The sequence below is a fragment of the Candida orthopsilosis genome, assembly GCF_000315875.1.
Source record: "Candida orthopsilosis Co 90-125, chromosome 4 draft sequence".
NCBI lineage: Eukaryota > Fungi > Ascomycota > Pichiomycetes > Serinales > Debaryomycetaceae > Lodderomyces > Lodderomyces orthopsilosis.
Window position 1 is genome coordinate 658,482 of NC_018297.1, and position 14,272 is coordinate 672,753.

A 14,272-nucleotide genomic window follows, 5' to 3' on the forward strand; every position below is an offset into this window, starting at 1 on the left:
AGCAACTAGGCCACGCTTGAAATTATAATAAAATTATGGCTTAGGTTTAGTTAAACAGACGACATTTGATCATGGCTGGAATTTTTTTAGTGCAAATTAAACGTACACAAGGGTCTAGAATCTGAATAATTACATCTGGATAGAACTTATCTGTGTTAAGTCCTACTTTGAAAGAAAGAAGAAACAGAAAGATTATGATGAATAAATAATTTATGAATAATTTAATTTTTTTTAACTCTATATTTGCACAATTTTACAACGTACTTTGTTAAAAAGCAATATGCAAAGAATGTTTTCCGAGGTTGCAATAGAATATGACACCCGATAGCATTTTCACATACACATAGCCACTCTTTGTCAATAACTACCTTTTCTCACTGTTTAGCCGCGATAGTTGCATCTAATTTTGAAAAATCGCTCATATCAATCCTCAGATAGAGAAAAGATTGTAAACAGTGTAGAGAGCTAGCTTCAAAAAGCATTACTTGATGATTTTGTTTTCTCATTGATGGAACAGAGGGTTGGTATGGAGACAATTTTAACGCTCAGTAAGAAAGTAATTTCACCCCCAATTAAATTTCCTTGAAAGTATTCTTACACTCAACGCCCGACGTAACATTTTAACTCCTCAATGTTTGCAAATTTCACTACTACAATATCTAATCTCATCCATTTCCATCACAACGCATCCAACAACTCGCCCAGTTTTGCAACCATGGCAAGTCGTGCACAAACACAATATAATTTATTGCGCATTTCTATTTTATCAACGACAAAAGTCAAAATCCCAGCAAAAAGATTATGTGAATCACCATCAACGCCAACCATGTCTCAATTCGCCCTTGATAGTACATACTTGAATGACTCCAAAAAGATTATCAGCGAGAGAATTATACCATGGGAAGGACTCGCGAGATCTAGAGTCGTCACTGAAGATGATGCTAATCATATAAAGATTTTGGAAAAACAATCCAATGAGAATAGAGATAACACAGTTAAATCGCAATTGGACTTATACTCAAAAGTATTACTCAATGTCTTGAGTAAAGTTGATAAAGATGATGTCGTCAAAAACGTGTTGACTTTGATCAATGATTTATTGATCAAGGTACCCGAATTCTTAGACTCTCTTTTGAATTTATCATCAATTGATAAAGGTTTACCATTTGACCCATTTGTCAAACACTTGGATAAGGAGCCATTGATTAAATCATTAGCGTTGTATAACATAGTTATTCTTGCTAAAGGTTCGCCAGACAAGGAAGTGATTATCCGTACATTTAGTGCAATTACCCTGCTTATTGAAAACAGTGATTCGAATTTCCAATTTATTGGCGTTCAATTGCTTCAAGAATTGGTTTCCGATAGAAGATACAAGACAATTTATCAAGAAAATAATCTTTTGACAAACTTTAAGCCAATTAATGCATTAATCGCCAAACTGTCCACTCACCCCAATGCAACCGGTTTGCAATTATCTTATAATGTGTTGTTGGCAACATGGATATTATCCTTCAATGCTGAAATCAATAAATCAATTATACACAATTTCCCACAAATTGCCGGTAGTCTTTTGTTAATTGCCAAGGATTCAATCAAGTTGAAAATTGTACGAATTTCTGTTGCCGTATTGAAAAACTTTGTTAGTTGTTGTGTTTCTTCTCAAGAACAATTTAAAGTTGTTAAATTGTTGTTGTTTCACGATGCATTAACCACCGTAAAGACATTGAAGGAGAGGAAATTTGCTCAGAATGGAAGTGATGAGGAATTGTGTAGTGATCTTGCTTATTTGTCCGATACATTGGAAGAAACAGTCAAGACTAAATTGACTTCATTTGATGAGTATCTTACTGCTTTGGAAAATCCAAAGTTATTGAGTTGGGCATCTCCAATACACAAATCGACCGATTTCTGGTTGGAAAATTCAGGTAAATTCAAAGATTCGAATTATAAATTGATAAAGAGGATTTTTGACATCTTGGGCGCCAATTCCAATGATACAACAATTTGTGTGGTTTTGTTGAACGATTTACAATATTTGATTAAAAACCTTGGCCAAGATTTGATTCATTTTATCAATACTGAAAAGGGAGGACTGTATAAGGTGTTGATCATGTCGTTTTTGGAAAATAATCAAGGAAATAACGAACTCAGATATGAGGCGTTGAAAACAATCCAATTACTCGTGGGACACAACTTTTAAATAGAATTCATATAAGCAGACCATCTAGATCAAATCTGTAAGTTTCTCTGTATATTTGAGAACTATTCTGCTCGGAAAAAATTACGCGTACGGAGAAAATACCAAAACATTGATTTCTTCATTAATGAACGATGATTCTATGATCTATATAGACAACAGGATCAACACGTTCAAGTATCCTGTTGCTATTGATGGCAAGAAATACACATGGAATGATATAATTGACTTTCATGACAACAAGGAGCTAGTGGAAGCAGGATTCTACTATTCGCCTATAAAGAGAACCACTAATCGTATCACTTGTGCTTATTGTCAGAAATCAACTACCGTCAAGAAGAATCTGAGTGTTAAGGAGATAGTATCCGATCATTCCAAATGCAGCATAAGATGTCCGATGGCTTGTCTTTTAAATCTATACAACTCATGTTGTGGTCTTCTTGATGATGAAATAAAAAAATGCTGGGCCAAATCGAAATTTCGAGATCCATTCAATCAAGATTCTGTCAAGCTTCGGGCTAATTTTTTCAAAAACTTCCCCTTGGATGATACAGACTACCGACCGAATTCTAAATCCTTGTCCGAAGCTGGATTCATTTACCTGCCTCGTTATTTTGGAGACGATAGAGTGGTTTGTGCTTATTGTCATTGTGCTCTAGATTCATGGGATCAACAAGACGATCCAATTGAGGAGCATTTGAGCAATAATTCAAGCTATTGTTATTTTTTGGATAAGTATGTGGAAAGGAAGCAAGGTGAGAGCAAACATGCGGAAAAATCACTCTTTGATGAATCTTTACATTTGGATGAGTATGATTATGATATTGCAAGAGGTGATATAGAAGAGAATAGAGAAGAACCCCCCTTGACAAAGCAAGATGCCGATAGAGGAAATGACTCAAAACCAAAACAGAGTTTCCATGAACGAACATACGTCAAAGAGGATCCAAACTTGAAATATTGGAAAAAATTACCAGACGAAGATTTATTGCAGGAGTTTATTCAAGTTTCGAAGCATGCAAATGGTGAAACAGGTGCGGGTGCAGTTGAGACAAAGTCGACAAATGCGCATATTATTAACGATAAGCAAGATGATAGAAGTGAGGGAGGAAATGTGGGTGATAAGAATGGTGGGGGAACTCCAGGAGCGGGTAATTTGCCTGATATTGATAATGGAGAAAAGGATTTCGGACACCCCGATTCCAACAATGAAATGCCAATGGACGACATCAATAGCATAGAGATGGTTGAGCCAGATCAAAAAGATAGCATTGTGAAATCTTCTAATGAAAGCGCTCACAAAGAAGATGAAGACAGCATAGATTCAAACTCAAATGATGACTATGACCCCACTTCTGACTCATTTGAACCTTCAAATGATCGAGATGAATCTATAATTGAGTTTAAACCAAAGAAGACCAAAAAAGAAACACTTCAAGAAGATCGAATTGAGAAGAAGTTTATGTTGCAACCTGATGAGCCCAAAAAGCGATCTGGCGAAAGCTTGTCACCCACACGTCGCAAGAAAATGATTAAGCGAACCACAGCAGTACCTGTTTTTGAAGATAGCTCTATTGATCAAGACTATGATGAAGCTCACATTGCCAAATTAGAAAAAAACATTGTCAAACAAAGCATGTTTTTACCTATGGAGGACAAAAGTTTTGAACAACCAGAGGTTTTCACATCACCAATGCGCATGTCACCCACCAAACTACCAGAACTGGCTAAGAAAACTGATTCTATCAAGCCTAGTATTTTTGATCTGTCCTGTGATATCACTAATGAGGATTTGAGAAAGCTGAAACTAGCCGAGGTGTACTCCGTTAATGGTAGAAAAGAGGACTCCAAAGTGTCTAGTGACGAAACCAACAGTCTAGGATCAATGAATTCAAAGGATAAAAAGGCTAGTGTACATGATACCCATACCGATGTGAGACCAGAAGTTGAAGCTAATGCAATCACTAAAGACGAGCCCCATAGGACAAATCAAGTCCAATTGGAAATTAAAACCATTCAAGCATCCAATACAGTCAACAATTCTTTAACCGATGTAAAGCTCATGAATGGTAATGATAACAGCTTGGAAGGAGTGGATAATCTTGGGGCCGAAGCCGACGTCAAAGATGAAGAGTTTATGACTGAGAAAGTACAAAAATCGAGCTTTTCACGTGAAAGCTTTATTCAACAGCAAGCGAAGGGCCCCAAAAATTCACACGTTAGTCATGAAAACAAAATAATCGAACATGAATTTATCGGTGGTAATGTATTTCAAAGATCAGTAACCCACCCTGAATCTTTACACGACAACGACTCTGAACTGGATTACTCTGATTATCTCAACGAAATTAATGAGATGGACAAACATTTCGAGATTGAAGACAATGTGAAGGAAAAAACTATTAAGGCTGAATCGAAGCAAGCAGATACATCTCTGTTAGAACAAGATACTGGAGACGCTAGTGGTCAACTTAATTGGGAACAACTGTCAAAGAATGTCGCAAACATTCTAGGTTCACCAGATAAAGTGCTAATTAAATCAGTCAAGGAAGAGCTGCAGCAAATCAATGAGACTACCAAGCCTTCTTCAATTGAGACTCTTGAGGTGAACAAAATGCTCAGGTCCAATACTGGAACTTCCCAACCTCATGACGGCAGTCTCAGCGATCATCACTTAGATGTGAATGCCTTAGAACGTATACTCACACCTGAGTTGGACCATTCTTCAGCTGATGCAAAAACGTCAACAGAGAAGGCACCTTCAACTGATGCTTTGAATGAGAGTAAGCTCGTGATAAATGACTTCATGCACGAAACCCGTAAAGAATCCACAAGGGTAATTTCAGCAAATGATCAACTCAGCGAATCAGAAGGAACGAATGATACATCAAACCTGACAGGTCCTCTAGCAATGGACTCATTTTTAAACGACGAAAACGATAATGCAGCAGAAGGAACACAATCTATAGCTGCACTCGAATGGGAGGCAAAATCCATGCAGCAATTTGTACAACAAATGCAAGATTTGGACAATAGTTCAAAAGAACTCAAAATGCTAGCTGGCTCCAAATATGACCTCCACAACGATCTAGATGGCGATTTAACTAGATTCATTGCTGAGATGCCAGAAGAGGAGGAGCAAATGACTATTGAACAATGGTTGGAACATTGTGCCATCAATTGTAAGGACATAGTAGCCCAATCAATGAAGGAGATGAATCAGTATATTCTTGATGAATACGACCGTGCCATAAAAACTTTAGAATCGTTGGAGGAAAGCTGATTCTGAGCGAAGGTTGGGTTTATACGCTCTTCTTTTCTCAAATAGTGTAATTTTCAATGCTATTAACTCTTGTCCATTATGTTCTATCATGTAAGTACACCCTGACTGTCCTTTTTCAAAATATGCACTCCACAAATGAATCTCTGCAAATTGGTTGCGCAATGTAAAATTCGTAAATTATCGATCCACTGAATTCTATTAAATCCATGCAACAAAATCTTTTGTGATACAATTGATTGACAACGCTCCAATTTTGATTTGTTATCGCCACGCAATTATACTGAGCCAAAGAAGAAGGCAGCACTGAAAAGAGCCTTATCGATATATTTGTTTTTCAAGAGAAGATGTCGTTTTGGCCGTTTAACAATTCTTCACTGAGCAACAATACGTTGTTAAAATTTTTGGATTCGATTCATGATCTTTCATCAGTGAGTGTTGATGATATTGTCAAGGATCAAACCTTAGTTCAAGAATTGCTCAATGAATTGCATACTGTTAAAGGGAACATCAACAAGGGAGGCAATTTCCTATTCGCACAGTCCAATCCCGATTCCACTCATGCATTGTCAGACTCGGCGTCTTTGAATTCACAAAATAATGACAATAATAATAGTGGGTCAAATAAAGAGTCAAAGGGAATCAAATTGATTGAGCTTTTGATACAACCACATATTTTATCAGGACTCATTGAAATTTTAGAGAATAGTGTCGACTTTTTTTATCAACAAGGTCTAAAGGAGGAGGAGAATATCAAAAAGGCATTAGCAGAGCATACACCAGCAACTGATTTAGAAGAAGTGGATGAGATAAAGGAGGCAAAAGGTGAAGACAAAGATGAAGTATTTCGCAGATCAGTTCAAGCTACGGCTGATATTCTTTCATTTGATATATCAATCATCTCTAGCAGAATAATCGAGACACCCAATCTTATCAACAAACTATGGCTGATATTAAAATTGGAGCATTTAGAGGAAAACTACCCAAGTGTATCTTATCTCGTGCATATATTAGATCAATTACTAGAGTTTAATAGTATTGAGCTTTTAAACTTTATCAGACGGCAAGATGATCTCGTGGACACATTCTTGGCCAAGATAGAGGTTCCAGCAATAATGGACTACTTTTTTCGAATAATTCAAACAGATAAACCAGACTCACCGACAGGAATTCTTGACACCATTGCACAACAAGATGTTATTCTAAAGTTGGTCGACATTTTGAAACCTCAGCCCGTGCAATTTGACAATACACCATACATTCCTGACCATCAGCTATACTTTCGACAAAGCTCTGCTACAGACTTTTTGAAAGCTTTGATTACAATATCATCTAATGCTGCTTTGGCTGTTGTAATGGAGACAAATATAGGACCTAATCAGTTAACGCGACAATTGGTGTCGCCAGAAGTAGTGAACATCATTGTACACGAGATCATGTTGCAAAAAGTGCAAGGGAAAAGTGGCAAAACTCAAACCAATAAACACGGAATCAATAACTGTGTCAGCATAGTCATTGAACTTATTAGGAAGAACAATTCTGACTATGACTTGAACTGTGGCTCATACAGTTCTTTACTTCAAAATGGCGATGGAGGTCCTGGTGAAATAAACTCATATGTCATGTTTCAGTGGCTTAAAGATTTTGAACAAAACCCACCTGGACCTAGAGATCCCATTTATTTGGGAGATATGTTAGAGATTTTCTCTGTTAACTTGCATAGATTCGAGGAATTACTAGAGACAGAACCAATACCACCCAATGGGGTGACATCAGACATCTTGGGCTTCACGAGGTTCAAAATATCTGAGCTTATTGCCGAGCTTCTTCATTGTTCCAATATGACTTTGTTGAACTCTAAAAAGATTAGAAAAATAATTAGCATAAGAGACCATATTCGATTACAACAATCAAAGCGTTTAAAGAAAGCTTTAGATGAAAAGATTGCATTTGTGGAATCTCCAAATATTCAGGATGTCACTTCTGGGTTAGATGATGTGTCATTAGATGATGTTCAATTTGCTGATGAAGACAAGCATGATTATTCCAATTTGATTAAAAACATAGAGTCAATTGAAGATTCAGAAGATGAAGAGCCTTCCATATCACCAGAAAACCCATTTGTCTGTGAAGAAAGAAACAAAGCAATCAGGCTGGATCCTTGTGTAGGGGACCTTTTCAAAATCAAACTCATTGACCTGAAAGTTTTGTTAAGTATTGTAAGCAAATTCACCAAGTACGAATGGAACAATTTTTTCCATAACGTGGTCTTTGACTTGGTGCAACAGATATTCAATGGAAAACTCAACTCATATAACTCTTTTTTAATAGTGGAACTATTCAAAAAAGACCAATGTGATTTGACGGATCTAATAGTGAGATCCTATGAAAACGAAGTTGAACCTCGACCAGGCTATATGGGACATTTGATTCTTATTGGGGAGGAAATTGTCAAGTTCACCTCGTTGTACAAGCCCGATCTTATATCCCACACGATAGTTGAAGCCATACTGAGCGAGAAATGGAATTGGTTTGTTAATGATATCTTGACAAAAACGAGGGAGGTTTACAATGTAGTCTTGGGTGCTGACGAAGGAGACACATTTGACAACACAGATGACTATGTAGACCCAGATGAACCAAAGAAAATCATCCTCGGTGACACTTCCAATCATGAAGAGTTTGTCCATGACGGTGAGAATGAAGACGAGGATGAAGATATGGATGGGCCCAAAGTTGCTGATGTCGAGGTGGGGAAAATGACCCCGAGTGGTGATATAACCCAACATGCTGTGGATGAGGATGAAGAACTAGGCGATCCATTAGAAAACAATGACGTAGATCATTTATCAGGAAGTTCATCTGATGAAGATGAGGAAGACGACGGGAACGTATTACGAAGAGTGCCCAATCATAATGAGTAATTAATTTATACAGAAACGAACATCTATTTCTTTCTACTATATACTACTGTTCCATTTGGCAATTCCATTTTCTTTCCTTTATTCTTTTTCTTTTTAACCTGTTCTGTCTGACTTTGCTTTTGATTACTGGAATGCGGCTTCTTATACGTGACTGTTGTGTTTATTGGTGTTAACACCTTTCCTAATGTCAAATTGTACAACCCTGCTGGTATCTTGAAGATTAACGTGTCTTTGAATGTTGGATTCACGTTGATATCGTACTCGTCAATAAGATGTAGTCCTTCATCGTTCTCAATATAGATATCTCCTGTGCTTTTGACAATGAAAGTGGTATTGTTTGCCTCATTAACTAATTTTCTATCTGAACCATCCGAAGGTGGTACTATAGAGCCGCCCCAAGCTTGGTTTTTGATTTGATTCTTGTACTCTGCAATCCTTTTGAACGACTGTCTTCTGTTGATTTTCAAAGCAAAATAATGCAACACACCGACAAGGATATAAATCACAATCACCGTCAAAATCAACCCAGGACGAAACTTGGAATAGTAATATCCTGTTCCCTTCCATTTTGGAAAACCTTTGTCGAGAAAGTAGTCATACCTCTCTTTTCTTGAGACATCTCTTAAAATATTGTTGACTGATGACAAGACAGCATACTTTTCTTCCGCTTTCTTTCTTGCAGCATTAGAGCTGAACTTGTCAGGATGCAATGTTTTTGACAATTTCCTATACGCCTTTTTGATCTCCATTGGCGTTGATTTCGGTCCTCTTGTTAAATTAAACCATTGGTAAAAAGTTACATCTGGACCCAACACTTGACGAACTTTGTCATTGAGTTTGAAGATTTCATAGTCTTCTGGGCTCCAGGCACTCACTATGCTAATAGTGAGAAGAATTAAGAATAAGAGCTTCATTGCGAATGTTGACGAAGTTACAAACAGGACGAAGGGCTTGTGTTTAAAATTTTCAAGTGTATAGCGTTAGCCGCAGCCATTTCATTTCGCGTGTCATTTTTCATTTTTGAAAATTTGTGTGAACACATCATCTATCTTAACTTTACAACTATACACAAATCAGTCAATTAGCCCCTTTCAGATGTCGTTGTATCCACTTACTTTTAAGCAGAGACTACTATTGTTTTACAATGTTGCATCTACGACCCTTTGGTTTTGTTGTTTCGTTAGGTTTTTGATTCTACTACCATTGGTGGGAAGACGCTTTCTCCCAGGAGGGATTGCAGATTTCTTTCACGTGGTTGCTGTGACTTCCCTTATTGGAAATTTATTGCTTTTGTCCTTGAACACGACGAAATGGAAGTCACAATTATGGCCATTATTGAATGGTGTCAAAATGATATGGATTTGCTACGGAGTTATATTTCCTCACCCAAAAATTGCCAAACATACGTCCTATTCGTTTCTCATAACGGCTTGGTGTTTACAGTATATTATTCATTATAGCTACCATGCATTCAGAGTTAAAACAAGGATATCACCATTTTTTTTGTTTTGGTTGCAATACAACAATTTTTACATCGTGTATCCATTGTCGGTAATAGCCGAAATGATACAGGTATTTTTAAGCTTGTCGTTTGTCGCCGAAGATTCTTACCATGAATTGGTGTTGAAGGCATTGTTTGTGGGATACATTCCTGTTGCGTACTTCACATGGGGTCATCTCAAGTCAAGAAGAAATACCAAATACACAGAAGTTTTAAAGAGAAGACAAGTGAGGTCTAATATTGAAATGACTACCAATGTATCAACATCATCTGTATCAAGAAGGGAAACCAACTCGTAAATAGATCTGTAACTATAGGCATTCCGTTCTTGGTAAGGTGCGGCTTTGAGGATCTAACGCTTTTTTTTTTTCACTTTTTTCATGTCATTTGAAACCACCATAGTCAACTACACTATACACTCCGTTCACAATGATTACGAAGTACTTTGCAAATGTGCTGGTGAAATTTAATCCATTCAGCACGGGAGCAAAAAGTGCTAGGATTTTTCTTTCCCGCATGCCATCCACGGCAAAGATAGACTTCAAACTCTTGAATAACCCATCTGATCAACAAGAGATTAAAGTAGCGTTCAAAGATAAACATGTAATGACTGTTGACCCTAGCACTATGACCGTGGCTGATTTGGGAGATTATTTTGATTCACACTCGAGAAAGTTGGCGATCAAGGATTCCATTCAAGAGTAAAATAAGAACTACATTGGATTTGGAACTGGATTGTATTGATGAGGGCTGAAGAGTTATCTAAATCCTATTATGAACAAAAACTCTATATTGAACAATATATAGGCATGTATATACATTAATAGAAGTTTTGAAACCATTCAGGAACTAGCTTGTTGAAAACTCGCAACTCTTCTTCACCAGTGACAGATTCCATGCTCAAATGAGAATCCATTAGTTCAGGTTCCCTCTTAAAATATAGTTTGAAAACATGGGGTTTGTCTTCATCAAACTGTTTCTGACACAACCAATTAATCACAATGTTGTACCACTGAAAGATGTGCTTCGGTTTTATAGAATACGGATGCGTTAGGAATATAGGCAATTTGTCTAACATTCCCGTTAGCTCGAACTCAGTATATTTTTTGATTGAAACTAGCTTAAAGTCTGTTGATCGAAAGCCAATGGCAGAATAATTACACGAGATGAATTTGTTCTGACAGTACAATGCCATCAACTTCCACTGAAGCTTGTTCGCAGTTTTGAGCTTGTCATCAAGAAGGGTTGGATGTGTTTTTAATTCTACGTAGCTGTGTAACCCTGGACTTCCTGGTAATGCACAATCAATTTCAGCCGAGTAGGTGACACTAGTTTTACCCAGAGTGTGTTGTACTACTGTATGAAACAGTGAATTCGAATCATGCGGACCTCTTTCAGTCACCACTTTTTCGAACTTGAAGCCGCTATATTGGCACATTTTCTGATGGCTCCCCAGGGCCACCTCCAACTCTTTCTCCCAATCATATGCGAATATAACCAAATCGCGCCAGTATACAACATCGAAACTAATCGGCTGTTTATTCAACGGGATACACATTAGCTTCATTAGATGCCGCCTCATAGTGAGAACCTTTAGTTCATCTCGTGATAGCCTATTGCTTTCAATTAAATGTTGCAATGATTTGAATAAGTCGTTTAACAGGTACACATCGTTCAAATCTGGTGGCACGAACTCATCGAATCCTTCCGTAAGACAAGTGCCTATGATTGGGGGTCGGGCTTTCTTTTTGCCTTTTTCTTTCTTCTCCTTTTTATCCTTGGCACCAAATGGTATCCTAACCTCATCGAGGCCACTAATATCAGCAAACTTTAATCTTTTCTCATCCTTGGAGTAGTAGCATAGCTCCTCGGGATTGCAGGCAAATGCTTGTCGTTCCTCTAAAATCTCATTCAATTCATCTTCATTAGCAATTTTGACCCCGTTGACTATATTTTCAAACAATGAGAGCTTAAGTTTGTTTAGCATCTCATTGATTCAAGAATATCCTCTTCTAACGCGAAAATTAAAATCCGACATCCAAAAAACTCCATCAACTCCAGGAAACCACTTTAACTATATTCGTCATGATATTCACATCCAGCAAGTTACTCCTAAGACGAAAACTGTCCAGATTATTACCCCAAAACTTTCTTTCTTGCAAGCGTTTCAATTCGGATTATGCTCCTCCAATCAGCTCATTTTCGTACATTCATGATGATGCCCTCTCTGACATGAAGAAAGAAGAGATTGCCAAACATATGCAAAATCTAGGTCCGTTTCCTAACTACTCCAATATTCTAAACCCCCAACATTTTTATCAGAACAAAGTTCTTCTAGATTACTCAAAAAAGCATCCACATCCAGTATCCTTGCGACAATTGGCTGGCTATGGCAATACATTAACAAAACAAAAAATCATCAATAGTGCCAACTTTGTTCGAGTAGAGCTTCCTATAAGATTAACAATGAGAATACGCGATCTACAGGTGTTACCTTTTGGAGTGGTCAATAATTTCCATATGGCACAAATTTATGAAAGTTATTACCATCTGTTTAATGCTTTTCGCAAGATTGACAAGATAAACACGATCGAAGAGAACGAGAAGTTCTGTGCTGTATTGTCTACTTTGCTCGATGACCATACTTTTAACTTGTCTCACTTGATGATGGGAGCGTTGGAGGTGTCAATCGCTGAAAGTTTACCACAAGAGCAATTGGATTCGTTTATGAGTAGCATGTTGAGATCAAGAATTAGTAGACGACTCATTGTTGAGGAGCATTTGTCATTAAGTGAAAATTATCGCAAAAAACCGTATGATAAGAAGCCGCCCCATTATCTAGGGGAGATTTTTCAAAATTGCAAAGCCGTTGATCATTTTAATGATGTGGCGAAAAAGGTTAAAGAGTCTTTGTGTCACCAATATCCTCAAGCTAAACAATTGCCGAAATTGGAAATAGACGGTGATCTAGACTGCGAATTTCAATTTATGGTGCCTCATTTGCATTATATGTTACACGAAATACTTCGCAATTCTTTTGAAGCGACTCTAAACACATCAAAAGGGGAAACTCTACCCCCCGTCAAAGTGACCATTATTGATCTGAAACAAGACGTCATTTTTAGAATATCGGACCAGGGAGGAGGACTTCATCACGACAACTTGAAGCTGGTCTGGTCATTCGGTAAGTCACCTGAATTGGCAAGAAAGAGTTTAGCTAATTTTCATCGTATACCAGGACTACAATTGTATTCAAACTTGCAGGTTACTGCATCGGGCTCTTCGGTTGTGAAACCAAAAGAGGCTAATACCAATGATAATGATGTAGAATGGACATCAGGAAAGAAAAGGTCAACCTTGGAGGATCTCATGGCAAGACCTCACGAATTCAAATTGGGCATGGGGTTGCCAATGTGTTCTGTTTATGCGGATTATTGGAATGGGGCTTTACAAATGAATTCGTTGGAAGGATATGGCAGCGACACTTCACTAACCTTGAAGAAGTTGGGGTACCATAGTAATGTCATACAACTTGACAGGGCATGAGACTGGTACTAATGAGACATCTGTAGTTGTGTATTGTATTGTGAACGGTGTAAAATGTGGAATTATTAATGTACTGCTTTCATCCCGAAATAAGAAGTCCGGAGTTGTATGTGTCGGAGATATGGCATCAGAACATTGCCGTACTTCTATTCCGAAATTGGAGCTTTACAGCTGAAGAGACTCTCCTTTAATTTTTTCCGAATTGGGTGATAAGTAGAGAGGATACCTCAAAAAGGTTGCTTTCCTCCCTTTTGTTCAAATTCTCGTTTATGTGTTATTCCCCCCACACAAAAAATAATTTAACCTTTAGTTGGGTGGGTGGTGAAGAGAGAGAGGCATTTTTTAATACAAGATAAAATCACTCGGTTAAGAAAAAGTTTCCTTAGTATCAAAAGTATCTAAAAATACAATAATTCCTGTTTGTGTATCAGAGAATGCGAGGCAAGACTAATTACTACTGGCTTATACTTTCCGGAGTTGGTCTGCCTTCTCAATTGGGTACTTTTTAGATCCGAGTTATATTTTTCGTGTACGGAATTGACGTTCAAACATAGTCAATTAAAACAATGTAGTACACAATACCAGCGCTTTTAATCCTAAGGTCTTTACCAAGAATTATGCACTGCTATTGGGCTGAAGAATCTCGGTGGGTTAAACCCATTGCGCTAAAATTAACACGACTTACAGAATTACGTGATTATTGCAACTTTAAATTTCCACAAAGAAAAAGGGGTAGAGAGGGGAAGCCTATGGGGATATAAATACTGGGGTAAATAACCACCTTAAAAAGAGTTATTCACTTCTGTACTGGAATCAATTTT

At 37.5% G+C, this 14,272-nt stretch overlaps 8 protein-coding genes across 8 annotated transcripts; 6 read left to right on the plus strand and 2 right to left on the minus strand. All coding sequences in view use genetic code 12, as the record gives it.

The window, feature by feature from the left end:
* Nucleotides 1-631: 631 nt before the first annotated feature.
* CORT_0D03460 (Vma13 protein) lies at nucleotides 632-2,203 on the plus strand (the record flags this gene model as incomplete). The annotated part of the gene is made up of 1 exon (XM_003869275.1): nucleotides 632-2,203. The coding sequence occupies one exon, from the start codon at nucleotides 632-634 to the stop codon at nucleotides 2,201-2,203; it is 1,572 nt and encodes a 523-aa protein (XP_003869324.1).
* Nucleotides 2,204-2,327: 124 nt separating this feature from the next.
* CORT_0D03470 (hypothetical protein) lies at nucleotides 2,328-5,483 on the plus strand (the record flags this gene model as incomplete). The annotated part of the gene is made up of 1 exon (XM_003869276.1): nucleotides 2,328-5,483. The coding sequence occupies one exon, from the start codon at nucleotides 2,328-2,330 to the stop codon at nucleotides 5,481-5,483; it is 3,156 nt and encodes a 1,051-aa protein (XP_003869325.1).
* Nucleotides 5,484-5,827: 344 nt separating this feature from the next.
* On the plus strand, nucleotides 5,828-8,404 carry CORT_0D03480 (Sap155 protein; the record flags this gene model as incomplete). The annotated part of the gene is made up of 1 exon (XM_003869277.1): nucleotides 5,828-8,404. The coding sequence occupies one exon, from the start codon at nucleotides 5,828-5,830 to the stop codon at nucleotides 8,402-8,404; it is 2,577 nt and encodes an 858-aa protein (XP_003869326.1).
* A 23-nt stretch (nucleotides 8,405-8,427) lies between these two features.
* CORT_0D03490 (Erj5 protein) lies at nucleotides 8,428-9,318 on the minus strand (the record flags this gene model as incomplete). The annotated part of the gene is made up of 1 exon (XM_003869278.1): nucleotides 8,428-9,318. The coding sequence occupies one exon, from the start codon at nucleotides 9,316-9,318 to the stop codon at nucleotides 8,428-8,430; it is 891 nt and encodes a 296-aa protein (XP_003869327.1).
* A 181-nt stretch (nucleotides 9,319-9,499) lies between these two features.
* CORT_0D03500 (hypothetical protein) lies at nucleotides 9,500-10,204 on the plus strand (the record flags this gene model as incomplete). The annotated part of the gene is made up of 1 exon (XM_003869279.1): nucleotides 9,500-10,204. One exon carries the CDS (start codon nucleotides 9,500-9,502, stop codon nucleotides 10,202-10,204), a length of 705 nt encoding a protein of 234 aa, XP_003869328.1.
* Nucleotides 10,205-10,334: 130 nt separating this feature from the next.
* Nucleotides 10,335-10,610, plus strand: CORT_0D03510 (Mrpl44 protein; the record flags this gene model as incomplete). Its single annotated transcript, XM_003869280.1, has 1 exon — nucleotides 10,335-10,610. One exon carries the CDS (start codon nucleotides 10,335-10,337, stop codon nucleotides 10,608-10,610), a length of 276 nt encoding a protein of 91 aa, XP_003869329.1.
* Nucleotides 10,611-10,725: 115 nt separating this feature from the next.
* CORT_0D03520 (hypothetical protein) lies at nucleotides 10,726-11,892 on the minus strand (the record flags this gene model as incomplete). Its single annotated transcript, XM_003869281.1, has 1 exon — nucleotides 10,726-11,892. One exon carries the CDS (start codon nucleotides 11,890-11,892, stop codon nucleotides 10,726-10,728), a length of 1,167 nt encoding a protein of 388 aa, XP_003869330.1.
* Nucleotides 11,893-11,990: 98 nt separating this feature from the next.
* On the plus strand, nucleotides 11,991-13,451 carry CORT_0D03530 (hypothetical protein; the record flags this gene model as incomplete). Its single annotated transcript, XM_003869282.1, has 1 exon — nucleotides 11,991-13,451. The coding sequence occupies one exon, from the start codon at nucleotides 11,991-11,993 to the stop codon at nucleotides 13,449-13,451; it is 1,461 nt and encodes a 486-aa protein (XP_003869331.1).
* Nucleotides 13,452-14,272: the final 821 nt, after the last annotated feature.